The following is an 18360-nucleotide window of genomic DNA, read 5'->3' as shown; positions in this document are numbered from 1 at the left end:
AAATATTGAAACTTTCCAGAACATTAAGAAACTGGAGTACTCAACATCGACCTTTGTTTCTTATAAAAAAAATTATTGTAATCGTTTGAGAGTTTTTGCCTTTTCAGACTTCTTTCCATATTCAGTCGATTCTAAACCTAAATTTAAAGACAGAGATTTTTGAAAATTTTCCTTTTTCAGACGATCTTTTGGGAAAGAGAGAGAAAATTATCTAATTTAAAGCGCGGCTATTTTGAAATTTTTCCAAATCTTGCCCATCTCTTGACTTAATTTACTTCCTGCTTCCCTATACGAGTCACCCGTACGGTAGCCTGAGTTCCAGACCCCAAACTAGAAGTCCCGTTTGGGCTGTAGGCTGCCAGATCTTTCTTCTTTTGGAGTTTTATGTCATGGACTCCGACACAAGTTGGAAGCTGGAAAGTGGAAGAGGGGCAAAGGAAAATTTAACATTTATAACAAAAGATTTTTAAAAAAGCTCTATTGTTTTGCCATGTCCCCCGGCCCCCCTTCGTCAGAGGCCCTGTTTGTTGCCTAAACTTTTTGTGCCAAAAGCAAACCTAACACGGAAGTTATTTCTCCAATTCAATCTCTGTAATAAGCACATCCGTTTGTTCTTATCTCTAACCTCAAACCATGCAAGCCGGTTGATGACACCTGATTTAATAGATGGTTGTTGATTTGACGGGAATGTCTACGAATCACAATGACACAATACCAATCATGTTATGATTCGTAGATCGTGGGACGATGCCATAAATCGAGTCGTCATTTGTCAAACCGTGACGTAACGGGACGATCCACGGTTATCTGACGGTACGATCCACGTATCATATAACGATGTGAGTGTGTCCTCGGCCAAAGACGAAGATTTTTATCTTGAGCATTCCAAAGACAGAAATCTGCCGTATGCGCTTGTCAAAGACAAAGATTTTTGTCTTTCAAAGATAGTCTTCGAAAAAAAACATGTTTATTTAAAAAAAACATGTTAAAAACAACAAAACAGTGTAGATTTGAAATGCCACTAGTGTTATTCTAGTTGATAGAAAATATGATAAATCTAAATATAATAAATTGAACAGATTATGCGAAGGTGCATTTGATGTAAAGGCGGTCTACTTCTCATTACTTTAGTATTTATGTTTTTTTCTGGGATCTTTTACAGTAAGATTTGATAAATTTGGGTGTCATTCCTCTACAAATGACAATTTGGCATACAGAAAGCAAATCATCTTTGATGTGGTGACCAGTTTGCAGAATTTCTTAGTCCAGATTTCGCTTTGTAGAAAACAGCCTCTTTAGTTGTCGATGTGTATTGGGTATGGACGACCGGGCATTCAATAAGGCCCCGTTTACACGATTATTAATATTATTATCATTATTATTATATGTGACTCTTTGTCCATTGATCATCAACAGAAACGCTACCTCATCTCCAAACTTACAAGCATCTCCATTCGCACCACATACTATATAGTCTGCTGTAGAAACAAAACTTGGACTAATCCAGAGCTATACCCCTTTTAACATTTTTTTTTCTCATTACTACGATGTAATAGTTTTTATTTTGTAAACACAGGCTAGCCAGTTACAAATTACCTTGTAAAAGTGAGATTTGTAATTGTAGTTTTAACAGGAATTCAAAATGAAAAGTTTCCATTACATTATTTAAAGTTGGTATTTACAATAGCTAAATACAACAGCTAATTTAAACCAACTATATACAAAATGAAAATTTACGGAGTAATACTAATACTTAACTTAAATATTTGCATAAATAATACTTCGAAGGGGCTTTCCACTGATGTTGTTCTACCGACAATTTTTACATTGACAGTTATCACCCTTCCATTCTTTTATCAACATTTTGAATTTATCAACAGACGGTGAGTCTTTTATAGTATCAGGCAGGCTGTTTCAGAGGATGCTGCCCCTGAAAGCTAATGAACTGGTGCCGTAGGTTGTGGTTTTGGCTTTTGGCAGTTGTAATAGTGAACCTGATCTTAGATTATAATTACGAATTCACTTTATATCGGATTCGTTTTATACCAGATAGGCCTTCTGTTTACACGATGAGGACCCAATCCGATATGCTATCGCTTCGCTTTTGCGGAATGAAACACTCTGCTACGAAAGTGGTGTGAAACCAATCCAATATCTTTTTTCAATATATTCCTTATCTTTAAGAAGACTTCACACTCTTCCCCTCTTTCCCCTCGAATTGAGAGTTCGCTGCATGCGATCTCACGGTCTTTAGCAACAGCTCAATTTCTTGCTAAGTTCAGGAAAAAATTTCTTCCTTAGCTTTCTCCCCTGCTCCCGCCATTTCGCGACTCAAATACCAACGCAGAGGCCCCATAACAAAAGACTGCATCTCGCAGTGCCGAGTATCTACTGTCGTGTAAACAGGCGCCCTATCTGATATTAAACCAATCCGATATTGTGCAGGCTGCGTTTACACGGGGCCGGCCGAATATTTGGTCGGTCAAATATTTGGTCACTTAGGCCTTGCATTTACACGGGGCCGGCTAAACGACCTCAAATTAGGTCACTTAAGGCCTGGTTCAAACGTCGCGCTTCTCATGTGCCGAACCTAACTCGAGAATCAAGTACATGAGGGGCGCGACGTTTGAATCAATTTGGTATGGCAGATTTAGTGAGGAGCAGCAGACTTGTTTGGATCGGCAGAGCTTGCCGAGCTGGCTTCAGCACGGCACGGTTTCAAGCGTCGAACTTGTCATGTACCAAACTCAATTCATAATTATATTTGATTTATTTTCCTTCACAGAATTCATTTCTTTCTTGGAGGGCGTATGCGTTTCAAACAATATTTGAGTTTGCGCGCCTTAACCAAGATACTTCATGTAACAATCCTAAAACCCATTTGGCGCGACATGATTAAGTTCGACGTTTGAAACGGGAGTCGCGCTAAACATGCTCAAGTGTCGCTCCAAACAGAGTTAGGTTCGGCACATGAGAAGTGCGATTTTGGAACCAGGCCTAAGCGTGCAAATATTCGGCCACCTAGGAAAGGGTCCTTCTTGAAACTTGGCCGGCCGAATTTGCTAGCGGCCCCGTGTAAACGGTTATGGCCGCTACGGAGGCAAACACAAAATAGGAAATTGAAATTTTGGGGCCGAAATTAATGTATTGTTGTTGGTTGGTTTTTGCGTTTGTTGCTTGTGCTTTGCTGAAAATATGAACGACTTTCGTCGAAAGACTCATTTTGAAATTTAAAACTGAAAGACATAGCAAACATCGCAAATTTCAAATCATTGATAGCAGTTATGTCAGCCAAATGAGAAAAGTTATGTTAGCTCTTTGTTTACAATGATTTTTGGCTTCAAGTTTTTGACACATTGCGCAAGTCATAAGAATTGGGTCAGTTGAGCGGTCCCGTGTAAACGCAACGCCTAAGTGACCTTATTTGTGGCCGGCTTCAAAAGGCTTTAAGCAGGCCAAATATTTGGCCGACCATGTATTCGGTCGGCCCCGTATTAGTGCAGCCACAGTGTGTTATTTTTCGTAACAGCATGCGCCAGGTAGGAAGTGGATTCTGTGAAGTGGGTGATATAGGATCTCACAGTCGCAATCTTGGACACTTTAACCGTCCCTATTCCTTTTGCACTGGTTGATAGAACAGCTCTGCGGCAATCATACCTGTTTACTACAGAGTCTTGCCAAGATGCCAAAGTATTCATTTCAAGACCCACAGGAGGCAAAAAGCACTGCCGATCTTGTGTCGACTAGCCAGGTTTCACTTGCTGCCGACAAGCAAGGATGCCTTCCTGCTATTACCTCGAAAATAGCTGTAACTACCAAACGGACAGTTGGTCTTTTTGGTGCAATCTCGCTCATCATAGGAACCATGATTGGTTCAGGAATCTTCGCATCAGCAAGGACCGTAGCTTCGCTTTCAGGATCTGTGGGAATGCTGCTAGTCGTATGGACTTGTTGTGGAGTGATTGCCACGTTAGGTGCGCTATCGTATGCTGAAATGGGCACCATGATACGAGAGTCGGGTGGAGAGTATACGTATCTTAAAAAAGCCTTTGGCCCGTTGCCTGCATTTTGCTTCGCGTGGACCAGCGTGTTAGTTTTGAAACCATCCGCAATTTCAGCCATCTGTTTGACTTGTGGTAATTATATCATAGAGCCATTTTACCCAGCGATTCAAGAATGCTATCCAACTGTCATCCCCAAACAAAGTCTCGCAAAAATGTTTGCTGCTTTGACAATAGGTGAGTGTTTAGCCTTAAATATTGTTCGGCCATCTTAAATATTGTTTTACCACCGCGTGGCTGAAAGAAAACATGTAATCAGCGCGTAAGATCGTGCATGATTTTTTAAGGTCAAGAAAACCCCTTAAAAGAAACTTGTGTATAAAGCCTGATTTAAGCCTGATTTACACGAGACGAATTTTTTCGTGCGAAGCGAATTTTTCGCCGCGAATGCGCGAAAAATATGCGCAGAAGTGGAGATTAGAAAATTCGCAGCGAATTCGCAGCGAATAATTCGCTGCGAAAAAGTAGAAACCATTCCTACTTTTTCGCTGCGAATTTTTTCGCCATGTAAAATAAACCAATCAGAACAGCAATTGAAGACATCTGACACGAACCCAAAGGAAGGGCTAGGCCGAATGGTGCTACGCAATGTAAACATATCTAAATCAAAAGTATGCAAAACGACAGAAAACTACGCAATGGTTCAAACAACAACATGGGTGAAGAATGAGTAACCTATGACTAGGCCTAAACAATGCTGGGAAAATCCCGCACCTATAACATAAACAATGGAATGGGACGTTTCTAGCAACAGGCGTCTTTGGTGCAATAAACGATAAAAGCTCCTCATATGTAGTTGGCGACATTCGAAAGTAATTATTCCTGACAATGTAAGCGTAAGTCACTTACCAAAAGATGAAACTCCCCCTTCTGCAGACGTTCTGAATAAATTATCCGAACCAAGTACCCATTTATTTGCTTTTTTCCTCGCTTTTTTTCAATAACAACAATCTTCGAACAGACGCCATTTTCTTTGGCATTAGGTCTTGCAAGTATTCTATGTCCATTCATTCCGGTTTATGCTGTACGCCCACAGCGAGAGCCATTGGGACAGGAACTGTTCTCTATTCTCCGTTCAGGGTTGAGGTCATCGATTTTCCATCTTGCTATCTACAGACCTTTTTCAAAAATGAACTTCAGATTTGAAATCGTCATCTTGAAATTATTATTAGTTTTAAGTTTCATGTCGTTTGGACCGTTCGCTCGCGAGTTACGTCAATTTGAATATTTAGATATTTCCATAGATTTGACCAGAATTCGCTGTTGTAGGGAAAAATTTTCACTACAGCAAGAAATTCCATTGAAATATATAGGAAAAGCTAATTTTGAAAATGGGTTAATACGCTGTCTGACGGTCCAAACAACTTGAAATTTTCAGCACAGACTAATTTCAACATGAAGATTCCAATTCTATGATCCGTTTTTGGCAAATGTGAAGATCAAAAATTGCCCGGAACAGAGAATAGCCCAGTTTATCTCAGTATTTCATTTCTGTCGTACGATTTGAAATATTTCTCCATGACATGGGTTTCCACCTGACTTTTGCCTTCGAACTACAAACCAACGTTGTTCAAAATACACTCCATTTTTTATAGGAAACTGGCTATAAAAAACGAGTACTGGACAGTCAGAAAAAATTAAGAAACTCCAGTACTCGAAGCAAAAAAAATTAAGAAACTATTAAATCGTGATAAAACTGAGAAAAACGAATTTTTCTAAAATCCAAGAACATGCTTACCCTGTTGGCATAAAATTTTGAAATTTCCAGAACATTAAGAAACTGAATACTCAACATCGACCTTTGTTTCTTATAAAAAAAATTAGTGTAACCGTTTGAGAGTTTTTGCCTTTTCAGAGTTCTTTCAATATTCAGTTGATTCTAAACCCAAATTTAAAGACAGATTTTTAAAAAAATTTCCTTTTTCAGACGATCTTTTGGGCAAGAGAGAGAAAATTCTCTTATTTAAAGCGCGGCTATTTTGAAATTTTTCCAAATCTTGCCCAACTCTTGACTTAATTTACTTCCTGCTTCCCTATACGAGTCACCCGTACCTGGCCCACAAAAGTGAAACAGGACCTTTTTGCAAATTTATGGCCATTAAGTCATAATTGTTAGAATTGAAACCAACTGTCAGATTCCGTTAAGAACTAATGGGCTTCTTATCTTTGCAAGTTGGAATATCAACATATTTACTGCCGCGTAAACAGCAATTTACATTATTGAAAAGGGTTGCATGCTCGAGCCCTCCCTTGATGCGGCCCTTCTGATGTTGAATATCACATGCCAGAACACGAAAGACACAAACTTAGGCCACAGTTTATCAGATTAACTTTCAAGTAAGCTGTTTCCACTTCCACCTTACATGCTCAATGTTTGAATAGTATGGATCGTACCGTCAGATACCCGTGGATCGTCCCGTTACGTCAAGGCACGGTTTGACAAACTTGACGACTCGATATATGACATCGTCCCACGATCTACGAATCATAACCTGATTGGTATTGTGTCGTTGTGCTTCGTAGACCGTCCCGTCAAATCAACAATCATCTTTTAAATCAGGTGTCATCAACCGGCTTGCATGGTTTGAGGTTAGAGATAAGAACAAACGGATGTGCTTATTACAGAGATTTAATTGGAGAAATAACTTCCGTGTAAGGTTTGCTTTTGGCACAAAAAGTTTAGGCAACAAACAGGGCCTCTGACGAAGGGGGGCCGGGGGACATGGCAAAACAATAGAGCTTTTTTAAAAATATTTTGTTATAAATGTTAAATTTTCCTTTGCCCCTCCTCCACTTTCTAGCTTCCAACTTGCGCGGAGTCCATGACATAAAACTCCAAAAGAAGAAAGATCTGGCAGCCTACAGCCCAAACGGGACAGAATACATTTGTTCGTTTCGCACATGAAAGAAAATGGAATGCCTTTTGATCATCAAACAAATTTTCGGCATCTTTTGCTTGAAAGGTCACAATTTTCGGACATAATTAACTGCTTCGTTAAAATCAACTTGCTAATATGGTCTCCATTGAATGGATAGGAAATTGTTATACGTTCTCAAAACCAAGGCTGGGGTCAGGGGCGGATCCAGAGCAAACTTGAAAGAGGGGCAGTTATTAGTGGGGGCGCTGAACAATTTTCAAAAATTGATGACGACAGAACGCTGTATACAACAATTTCAGATCCATTTTCGGAATGAACAACATAACTTTGAAGTAATCCCTGAAGCAAATTGATTTATCGGTCTTAGAAACTTTTCACCTGATTCATATTCCTTAAAGGGGGCGCACAATTTCCAAAACGGGGCACCATACTTGCTTCAACTCGTTGAGGGAGGGGCAACTGCCCCTAGTTGCCCGCCTTAAATCCGCCACTGGCTGGGTTTTCTACACTGGCACGATATTTCTTCAAAGAAATATTCACTTTTGTTAAAATTAACAAAAATTGAATAAGATTATATATTTTTTAAAGCCATGGTATCTTTTGTTTGCTCTTGCCTACCGTTTACAGAATCAGACGGACCCTCTCCCGGGATGCCAGCTTTGATCCCATGTCCAGTTGATCGCAATACACCTGCTTTCCTTCTGTGTGAGCAATGCAATTCAAAAAAAAGCTTACTTCCGTTGTTGAGCTCAGTAAACCAGGCTGCATACAATGTTTATCATTAGGGGATGATTATTGATTTGACGGGAATGTCTACGAATCACAATGAGACAATACCAATCATGTTATGATTCGTAGATCGTGGGACGATGCCATAGATCGAGTCGTCATTTGTCAAACCGTGACGTAGCGGGACGATCCACGGTTATCTGACGGTACGATCCACGTATCACGGTACGATCTATCGGTTGTCATTTTGTCCACGATGTGACTCCATAGAATAGGCCTAAACCTAAACCTTTAAGTTTAGCGTATCACATGGTCAATCTTTGGCTGTGCAAAAGCTCCATAACACTGATATAAAAAGTATCATATTATGATGTGAGTGTGTCCTCGGCCAAAGGATCAAGTTGAGCGGGTGGCTACTTGAGTTTTTCCGTCTTTACAATTGTTTGTATATTGCAGTCTGTCTTTGAAAGACGAAGATTTTTGTCTTGAGCATTCCAAAGACAGAAATCTGCCGTATGCGCTTGTCAAAGACAAAGATTTTTGTCTTTCAAAGATAGTCTTTTTCGAAGACGCACTTTGAAAGACAAAGACAAAAGTTTGCCGTGTGCGGATCCAAAAGACAAAAATCGTTCGAAGACAGATTGGGTGGCCAATAAGCGACTAAGTTTTGATCACATGAAGATGTTTTCTTGGAACTTTCCGTCAAGCAGTTTTCTGTCATTGCTTCAAAGACGAAAATTGTTCGTCTTTCAGAGACGAAAATCTGCCGTGTGCGGATTACTCAAAGACAGAAATCTTCGCCTTTCAAAGACAAGTCTGCCGTGTGCTGTGGGCTTTAAAACAGATCTTTTGAACTACAACCCACTTTACAGGGCGACGGGCGATTACTTCTTGCAAATAGCGGACGAGATTTTGCCTAAAGCAAAAGGATTTCTGGAGATTTTCAATCCGAGCAATTTTTTCCAAAGACTAACCATAACGTACTAATTAGGAGTATGTCATATTTTTGTTCATCTTTTCTTGAGTAAAAAAAACTTCAGTACTTAAAGCAAAACTCAAAAAACAATTGAATTTTGAAAATGGCAAGAAGTCAGAAATTTTGCATAAAACGTTAGGTGTGGTTGCTCTACTTAACTTACGATCTGCTTGGTGTGCATAAATCTTAAGACAAAGATAACAAAAAATAAACTGTTCTCTTTAATTTAAAGCATTAGAACGGAAGCAAATCATTTGCCTGAAATTCATGGAGCATTGAAAACAACCCACTGTTGTAGCTACGAGAGAAAACCCTCCACAAGAAGTTTCTGTTGGCGTGAATTCCTGGCGTGAAAAGTTGAATACATGTTTGAATTAATAACGTCATTTTATAGAAACTCTTTAGAAACAACGAGTATTGAAATATTAACAGATTTAAACGTTGGAGTACCTCACGTCGACATTTGTCCTTTAAAAAAGAATGAGGGTACTGATACCTCCAGTATCACGATGTTTTAAGGATTTTAATGATGGAACAAAACGAAACAACCAAACAGTGTAGATTTGAAATGCCGCTAGTGTTATTCTAGTTGATAGAAAATATGATAAATCTAAATATGATAAATTGAACAGATTATGCGAACATGCATTTGATGTAAAGGGGGTCTACTTCTCATTACTTTAGTTTTTATGTTTTTTTCTGGGATCTTTTACAGTAAGATTTAATAAATTTGGGTGTCGTTCCTCTACAAATGACATATTCTTTCTTTGGCATACAGAAAGCAAATCATCTTTGATGTGGTGACCAGTTTGCAGAATTTCTTAGTCCAGATTTCGCTTTGTAGAAAACAGTGTCTTTAGTTGTCGATGTGTATTGGGTATGGACGACCGGGCATTCAATAAGGCCCCGTTTACACAATTATTAATATTATTATTATCATTATTATTATTATTACATTATTTAAAGTTGGTATTTACAATAGCTAAATACAACAGCTAATTTCAACCAACTATATACAAAATGAAAATTTACGGAGTGATACTAATACTTAACTTAAATATTTGCATAAATAATACTTCGAAGGGGGTTTCCACTGATGTTGTTCTACCGACAATTTTTACATTTACAGTTATCACCCTTCCATTCTTTTATCAATATTTTGAATTTATCAACAGACGGTGAGTCTTTTATAGTATCAAGCAGGCTGTTTCAGAGGATGCTGCCCCTGAAAGCTAACGAACTGGTGCCGTAGGTTGTGGTTTTGGCTTTTGGCAGTTGTAATAGTGAACCTGATCTTAGATTATAACTACGAATTCACTTTATATCGGATTCGTTTTATACCAGATAGGCCTTCTGTTTACACGATGAGGACCCAATCCGATATGCTATCGCTTCGCTTTTGCGGAATGAAACACTCTGGTACGAAAGTGGTATGAAACCAATCCAATATCTTTTTTCAATATATTCCTTATCTTTAAGAAGACTTCACACTCTTCCCCTCTTTCCCCTCGAATTGAGAGTTCGCTGCATGCGATCTCGCGGTCTTTAGCAACAGCTCAATTTCTTGCTAAGTTCAGGAAAAAGTTTCTTCCTTAGCTTTCTCCCCTGCTCCCGCCATTTCGCGACTCAAATACCAACGCAGAGGCCCCATAACAAAAGACTGCATCTCGCAGTGCCGAGTATCTACTGTCGTGTAAACAGGCGCCCTATCTGATATTAAACCAATCCGATATTGTGCAGGCTGCGTTTACACGGGGCCGGCCGAATATTTGGTCGGTCAAATATTTGGTCACTTAGGCCTTGCATTTACACGGGGCCGGGTAAACGACCTCAAATTAGGTCACTTAAGGCCTGGTTCAAACGTCGCGCTTCTCATGTGCCGAACCTAACTCGAGAATTAAGTACATGAGGGGCGCGACGTTTGAATCAATTTGGTACGGCAGATTTAGTGAGGAGCAGCAGACTTGTTTGGATCGGCAGAGCTTGCCGAGCTGGCTTCAGCACGGCACGGTTTCAAGCGTCGAACTTGTCATGTACCGAACTCAATGCATAATTATATTTGATTTATTTTCCTTCACAGAATTCATTTCTTTCTTGGAGGGCGTATGCGTTTCAAACAAATATTTGAGTTTGCGCGCCTTAACCAAGATACTTCATATAACAATCCTAAAACCCATTTGGCGCGACATGATTTAGTTCGACGTTTGAAACGGGAGTCGCGCTAAACATGCTCAAGTGTCGCTCCAAACAGAGTTTGGTTCGGCACATGAGAAGTGCGACGTTTGAACCAGGCCTAAGCGTGCAAATATTCGGCCACACGGAGGCAAACACAAAATGGGAAATTGAAATTTTGGGGCCGAAATTAATGTATTGTTGTTGGTTAGAGTCACTGGTTAGATTTTGCGTTTGTAGCTTGTTCTTTGCTGAAAATATGAATGACTTTCGTCGAAAGACTCATTTTGAAATTTAAAACTGAAAGGCATAGCAAACATCGCAAATTTCCAATCATTGATAGCAGTTATGTCAGCCAAATGAGAAAAGTTATGTTAGCTCTTTGTTTACAATGATTTTTGGCTTCAAGTTTTTGACACATTGCGCAAGTCATAAGAATTGGGTCAGTTGAGCGGTCCCGTGTAAACGCAACGCCTAAGTGACCTTATTTGTGGCCGGCTTCAAAAGGCTTTAAGCAGGCCAAATATTTGGCCGACCAAATATTCGGTCGGCCCCGTATTAGTGCAGCCACAGTGTGTTATTTTTCGTAACAGCATGCGCCAGGTAGGAAGTGGATTCTGTGAAGTGGGTGATATAGGATCTCACAGTCGCAATCTTGGACACTTTAACCGTCCCTATTCCTTTTGCACTGGTTGATAGAACAGCTCTGCGGCAATCATACCTGTTTACTACAGAGTCTTGCCAATATGTCAAAGTATTCATTTCAAGACCCACAGGAGGCAAAAAGCACTGCCGATCTTGTGTCGACTAGCCAGGTTTCACTTGCTGCCGACAAGCAAGGATGCCTTCCTGCTATTACCTCGAAAATAGCTGTAACTACCAAACGGACAGTTGGTCTTTTTGGTGCAATCTCGCTCATCATAGGAACCATGATTGGTTCAGGTATCTTTGCATCAGCAAGGACCGTAGCTTCGCTTTCAGGATCTGTGGGAATGGTGCTTGTCGTATGGACTTGTTGTGGGCTGCTTGCTTTGTTTGGCGCGTTAGTGTACGCTGAGTTGGGTACAACGATTCAAGAATCAGGCGGAGAGTACACGTATTTGAACAAAGCATTTGGACCCATTCCGGCTTTTATGTTCTCTTGGTCTTCCATCTTGGTCTTGCGACCTGCGTCTCTGTCTGCCATCTGCTTGGCTTGTGGACAGTACATTGTTGAGCCGTTTTATCCGTCCCTTGAAGGTTGTTTTCCGACATTGATCTCCAAAGAAGGTATAGCAAAAGTTATTGCCTGTTGTGTTATAGGTAAGTTGATGGAGATGTATTTTTAGAGCCTGTTTAACAATTATTGGAATTGAGCAATAAATATACATAGCCTCAACCTCTTGTTAATTCTCCATCGCCATTAGAACAGTAAAGAACAAGGCACTTTTAAAGAGTCGCACAGGGTGATATACCCTTAGACCCTTTACACTGTTTACACTGTCCCGGGACAATTTTGTACCGTTACGGTTCGCAAGTGTTTACACTGTCGCGGCTCCAAATTCTGATTTTAAAAATGTTTTTAAACGTTCATTAACAAATAACAGAAGAGTTATCAACAAAAAGCTTGTTTTGATTATAAAATTCATCCTCCGGTTTTTGAAGTGTTTCCATCCTCGCGCCGGGCGACAATTATCTAAGCATCATGACAATGCTTTCAGACATTGTCTGAAATATAGAATATAAAAGCACCAGCCCTGTTGTGACAAATTTCAAAATATAATGTCATCATTCGATTAATTTCTCTTCTAGTTTCTGCGTCTCTGTTCTCACCTACTACTCTCCACCCTGGTTTTCAGTCTTTCATTGCGGCTGTATTAGAAACATTTTATCATATACTTCCTCATTTCTTCCACTTGAAAAGAAAGTTCACCATTATTTTTGAAAACCGAAGCCCGCAAACAATGAAGTAATCGATTGGCTGAAATATGATCTTCTAGACATTCGCATCTCAATCGAAATCCTGAACGTCCTTCGCCAGTGTCGGACGCATTTCGACTTTGTACCTGCAACAATTGTCGGTAGAATAGCTCTTTTTGGCGATCATACTCCTTTACTTCAGACTTTCTGTGTGATTGGTAGGTGAATCTTGCCAAGATGCCAAAGTTTTCATTTAAAGGAGAACTGACACGCAAAAATAAATTTGTCTAAAACGGTAGTTTGCCACAAGCAGATTCCGGGGTCGAAATTTTTTTTTAAATCACAGTTACTGTTTTTGAAATACCAGAAAGGCGGAAACTGTTCACGTGTTTTTCTCTGCGCAATTTAATTGGTCAACCGCTCGTGGTCGAGTGGCTGTAAGCCACTTTTACTTGTGTCAAATGCCTTTAAGGCTGCGTTTACACGATACCGGATTGCTTTTCATATCGGTTTGGTCTCAGCTATCCGATATGAAAAGCATACCGTTTAGACTGCGTTTACACGATACCGGATTGATATTCATATCGGATTGGTCTCAGCTATCCGATATGAAAAGCATACCGTTTAGACTGCGTTTACACGATACCGGATTGATATTCATATCGGATTGGTCTCAGCTATCCGATATGAAAAGCATACCGTTTAGACTGCGTTTACACGATACCGGATTGATATTCATATCGGATTGGTCTCAGCTATCCGATATGAAAAGCATACCGTTTAGACTGCGTTGACACGATACCGGATTGATAATCATACCGTTTTCATCCTGTTTACACGACAACGCTCCGCTATTCACTGTGCAGGATGCTTCTTTTGTTTCGATTTTTAGCAATGTAAAATTTTGGTGATTTCGTTAGTCTGCTGAGGAGAGGAAGGTCTCGCGAAAAAATAATCACTTTAGTATAGAATATGAGTGCTGGCCACTGGCACAGAAGAAGAAAAGGGGGAGGCAGAAGTGGAATTGAAGCCTGAATCGGTAAAGGCATATGCCAGTGAATGCCTTTTCGAGGGAAGGGATTGAAAAGATGCAATGAATGATGACAAGATAAAATAGTTTTTGGCGAACGTTACACGAAGGGTAAAGATGTAGAATCCGTTGATGAGAACTTTCCTTGAGATTCAGAACGAGGTTCCGGAGTGAAAGCGTATCGGATTTACCCGTTTACACGAGATGGTATGTGGTACGGGACGTATCGGATCACTTTTCATACCACTTTCACAGCGGAGTGATTTCACTCCGCAAAAGTGGTACGGGACGTATCGGATTAATGCAGGGCCGTGTAAACGGGACCCCTATCCGATATGAAAAGTAATCCGATACGTGAGTAATCCGGTATCGTGTAAACGCAGCCTAAATGAAGTCTTTCTATGAAGTTTCATTAATGGAGCATTAAGTTTATTCCCGTATTGGGTATCCACTAAAGTCCTACTTATCATTTGCACTACACCTTTTTTTATAAAAACATGTAAATTGAAGTTCAGGACGGATATTCTTAATTTTTTTCCGAATCTGAGGTTGGATTATTATAAATTTTTACTTCAATTAGAAGGGTGTAAGACGTGCAATTCCTTAATTTTGCGACAAATTTGAAGGTTCACCTATTTACTTTGTAAGCAGCATCTTTGTTCCAATGTGGATACCGTCATCCCTAGATTGCAAAAAACTCCTCGCTTTTGAGATCAAGAATTTCTCAAATTTACAGTAGCTGAGCCTCAGGTTATTCTTAATTTGTTTTTAACTTTTGAAAAATATTGAGGCTCTTTTTATTTTAAAATTGTTCTTATAAAAAAAAATGGACTGAAGCCGATTTTTTCGCAAATTCAATAGGGACATGGAATTCGCCAATCGGCCAACGCCCAGTATCGCTTAGACAATCAGCTGATTTGAACTGCTCAGTTAACAGCCAGGTATCCCTGATAACATGGCAAATTTAGCCTTGCGCACGCTCATATGCGCTACCAGAGCAACTAAAATAAAAGCTATCTTTTAATGGCTTCCCTCATTTTTTAAAGACTCATTGCTAACAATGAGCCATTGCGCTACGCAAGCATCCCATAATGCATTTTTAGACTGTCTAAAATCAATTACTGCCATTGTTTGGACCGTCGCCACGCTCGCAAAGGCCCATTGTTAGCAATGAGTCTTTAATTCTCGTGAGAAGCAGTGAGAGTAGCACTAAAAATAACGGCGACAAAAGAAGCGCTTGTTTTTAGTTTCCTCGACAACGTATCTGGGGTCAACATTGACGCAAGACTTTCTTGGAAAGATAATCAGGGATAAGACTGTGAATGTGTCGCGGTCAGTCGCGGTCTATTTACAGCTCACTTAAATCTTTTGTTGTCATATATTTACGTCAAATTCATTTTTATCAACGGATTTCTACATTTTTCTTCCTTCTACTAAGGAAGCCCTGGCAAAACGACTACACGCTTTTTTTATAAGGAAACACTTTATAAGGAACCTACATGTAGAAGGCCGAAATATTTAAAGAACTTACACTACTAAAAACGAAATCCCTAAAGAACTTTTCAATTTGAGAAATTTTTTTAACTGCAAGAATCAAGAACTAAAAAGCCGGTTCCATTCATTTGCAGCCAATACTCGCATAGATTGGTTGCTATTCATGTGTCAAGTGCTTCATTGAGTAGTTTCCGCATATGCTATACATAGCCTTTTTTATGTTTTTGCTCCTGAGTTCTAGCCATAAGTAAAGGCAAAATTCAAAATTTTTATCTTTTTCCTGTTTCTGTACTATTTTTATGGCACTTGATGTGCAGTGAAAATTAAGGAACTATTAAGGAACGTTTGGTACTACAATTTGATGATTTGAGGTCTAAAAATAAAGAACTTTTGAAACTAGGCCTTGAGGTAGGTTCCTTATAAAAAAACATGTAATTTCATTGTAAACATTTCACTAAACATTTTACTCAACTTTTGTTTAGTGAAGTGAGCGAAGTTCAGCAGGGGTGACAAAACGTTGAACTGCGAGCTGTGTAGGACGCTGTGGGGTTGTAGGGAATCTTTCATAAGACTTTGCTTTCCGTTTGTTTGTTATATGTTAGCATAAAAGACTTCAAGTACAAGAAGTCGGTAAAAACAAGAATTGGATGAAGCGACTGGAAAAGAAAAGACTTGATTCAGTAGCCTACAACAAGTTGATTCAGATGTCTCACCAAGGCATTCTAGAGATCTTGGGTCACGTAGAGACAGAAAAACTGACGAAAAACTTTGGATTTCCACAGCTACGGCGCCTGCGCTAGCATAACAAATGTTTATTCTTTGGCACAACTGCTAAACATTTGCTAAACAACACTTAACAACGCTAAACATTTTTCACCAGAATCAAACTTTGCTCAACAACACTCAACACGACTTGACAACATTAAACAGGATGGCAAAACGAATAAACTTTCCACTTAACTTTTCACTGAACAAAAGTTGTGTGGAATGTTTAGTTGTTTTGCCAGGGCTTACAAGTGTTAAATTTAAGTTTAGGATCATTGAGGTGTAAGAAATCAGGGATTCAGTTGCCAAACAAAAACTTCCAAGAGCTTTGGAAATGGCAATTTGAGAGCCACATTTTCGATATTGTCGTTCCGTATGAGGCTGTAGTGGTCCCAACGAGATCAACCATGTGCAAAAAATACAAAATCGAGCTGTGCGTATTGTAACTGGAAGCAGTTTTGATGCTCCGGGCCTACAACTCGTAAAGAAGCTGTACAGGAAAACCATAGACGAACTTCTTACTAGTGAGTTTAATATCATGGTCTACAAATTCCTTCATGTGCTGGCTCCACAATACATGTAGCAGTCGAAGGCCAATGAAAACAAAATAAACTCGAGTGTCAAATCTATTCAGTTTTAACTGTCGATTTTTGCTCTTTGATATTTTGCAAAAGAAATTTTGATTTTTGGAAGAGACTCGATATTCATGTAAGTTTGCAAGTAGCTCGCTGAAAAGTTTTTTATCTATTATGTTTTGTCAAGGATTCAGCTACTGGGGATGTGAAGTGCTTCTTTGGCCTTATTAAAAAGGCTGCATTTAGTTGTTACATTGTTCATGGTTACTCAGTTATCAACCTACGTTTCTTTGATGCTAGCACAGCTGATCATGTAAGCTACAATTGCTACTTCTTGTGGACATTCAGCTGTTAAAATGTTTACACATTGCTTAATATTCTTAGTAGCCCAGTATGGAAGACACGTGTCTTATTCCAAGTCAGGTTCGCTGATGCAACAAGTAGGTTGTTTGAAGTGTATCTAGCTTGCAGTTATACCGATTGCTTGAGACATTTGGTAACTCAGCTCGAGACATGCGCAGTTATGCCCGTGATGACGAAACCTTGATACAAACTTGCTTATTTTGCGTTTATTGGCAAGGAGGCTCTCGCTGATTGGCTGTATGCTTCTCGCTAGCAAACAATTTTTCTATAACTCAAACCTGCATAAACATCAATTGTATTCTTACACCAGTTCGCCAAGTATTGTTAACAGAAGATGACCCAGCCTTCTAGAAAGGTTTTCCTTTTTCCTGCTAAAAAGACAACTTAAGATAAAATTTGTAAGTACAACTAAAAGCTTGATACCAGAAAATGCCTCGTGTCACCAACACTGGAAATATTGCAACAGTTCTGAGAGAAGGACCTAGTTGCATTGGAACACCTAATGTTGGGTTTGAACCAACTTCGGAACCAGACATTCTATCTGCCAAAGATAATACTAGTACCGTTCCTAGAGATGTAGAACATGCTAGTTTGCAGAGGCATGTAGGACTTCTTGGTGCATTATCTTTGATCGTTGGTAGTATGATTGGATCGGGAATATTTGCTTCTGGCAGCGCCGTGGCTTTTCGTGCAGGCTCAGCTGGGATGCTGCTGTCAGTTTGGGCTGGTTGTGGCGTGCTGGTGACAATGGGCGCGTTGTGCTATGCTGAGCTTGGCACGTCGATCCCCAAGTCAGGCAGCGAGCACACGTACCTCTCTGCTGCTTTCGGTGGATTGGGAGGGTTCATGTATTCTTGGGTCAGCAATCTGATTTTGAAACCATCGGCACAGGCCGGCATTTCTCTGACGTTCGGTGCCTATGTTGTGGAAGCACTAGGGGATACTGTCAGATGCTCAGACCATAAAACCTTGATTGTTAAAATGCTCTCAGTTTTTGCGATCGGTAAGAAAGTTACACGCGTGAATTAAAAGGGATGTCTTACAAAGACGATGTATAATTGCATGAATCCTACTCGTGAATTTTTGATGCTACATCTTGATTGTAATGCATCTTTTCCTCAAACATACCGGGATTTTTCCCACACACTAAATATCGTTTAACATTTTATTGCTGGCATTTTAATTGAAGGGAGGGGTGAAGCCTATTTTACAGACGGTCAAATAATCTAGAAGGGATCGAAACAACTTATTCGTTCGTGTGAAAACCTTCTTGTCCCCATAAAGAACAAGATGGGTTTTTGCCGTTATGTGTCTTAATGTATAGCAAGGCTTCGTTTTTTGATGTCATCTTCTGGATACCAGAGTATTTTAAAGCTCTTTTTTGCGTTTGCTCCATCTTTTGGATCGCGATGTATCA

The 18360-nt window shown here is 39.7% G+C and overlaps 1 protein-coding gene across 7 annotated transcripts in view; it reads left to right on the top strand.

The window, feature by feature from the left end:
* LOC135691166 (b(0,+)-type amino acid transporter 1) overlaps positions 1-18360 on the top strand; it is a 53540-nt gene that overhangs the window by 24209 nt on the left and 10971 nt on the right. The window contains exon 1 of one of the 7 annotated variants that reach the window (XM_065208949.2): positions 1227-4238. The exons of 4 other annotated variants lie outside the window; for them this stretch is intronic. In XM_065208949.2, coding sequence (XP_065065021.2) covers positions 3683-4238 — 556 coding nt within the window. In that variant the 5' untranslated portion in view covers positions 1227-3682. Of the gene's footprint in view, positions 1-1226; positions 4239-10993; positions 12120-14263; positions 17947-18360 lie in introns of those variants that run through there. 2 more of the 7 variants (XM_065208950.2, XM_065208948.2) reach the window with 2 other exon arrangements.

The sequence above is a fragment of the Rhopilema esculentum genome, chromosome 4 (genome assembly GCF_057945365.1).
Source record: "Rhopilema esculentum isolate cy_ngs chromosome 4, ASM5794536v1, whole genome shotgun sequence".
Lineage (NCBI taxonomy): Eukaryota > Metazoa > Cnidaria > Scyphozoa > Rhizostomeae > Rhizostomatidae > Rhopilema > Rhopilema esculentum.
This window is presented reverse-complemented; position numbering and strand designations above follow the sequence as displayed.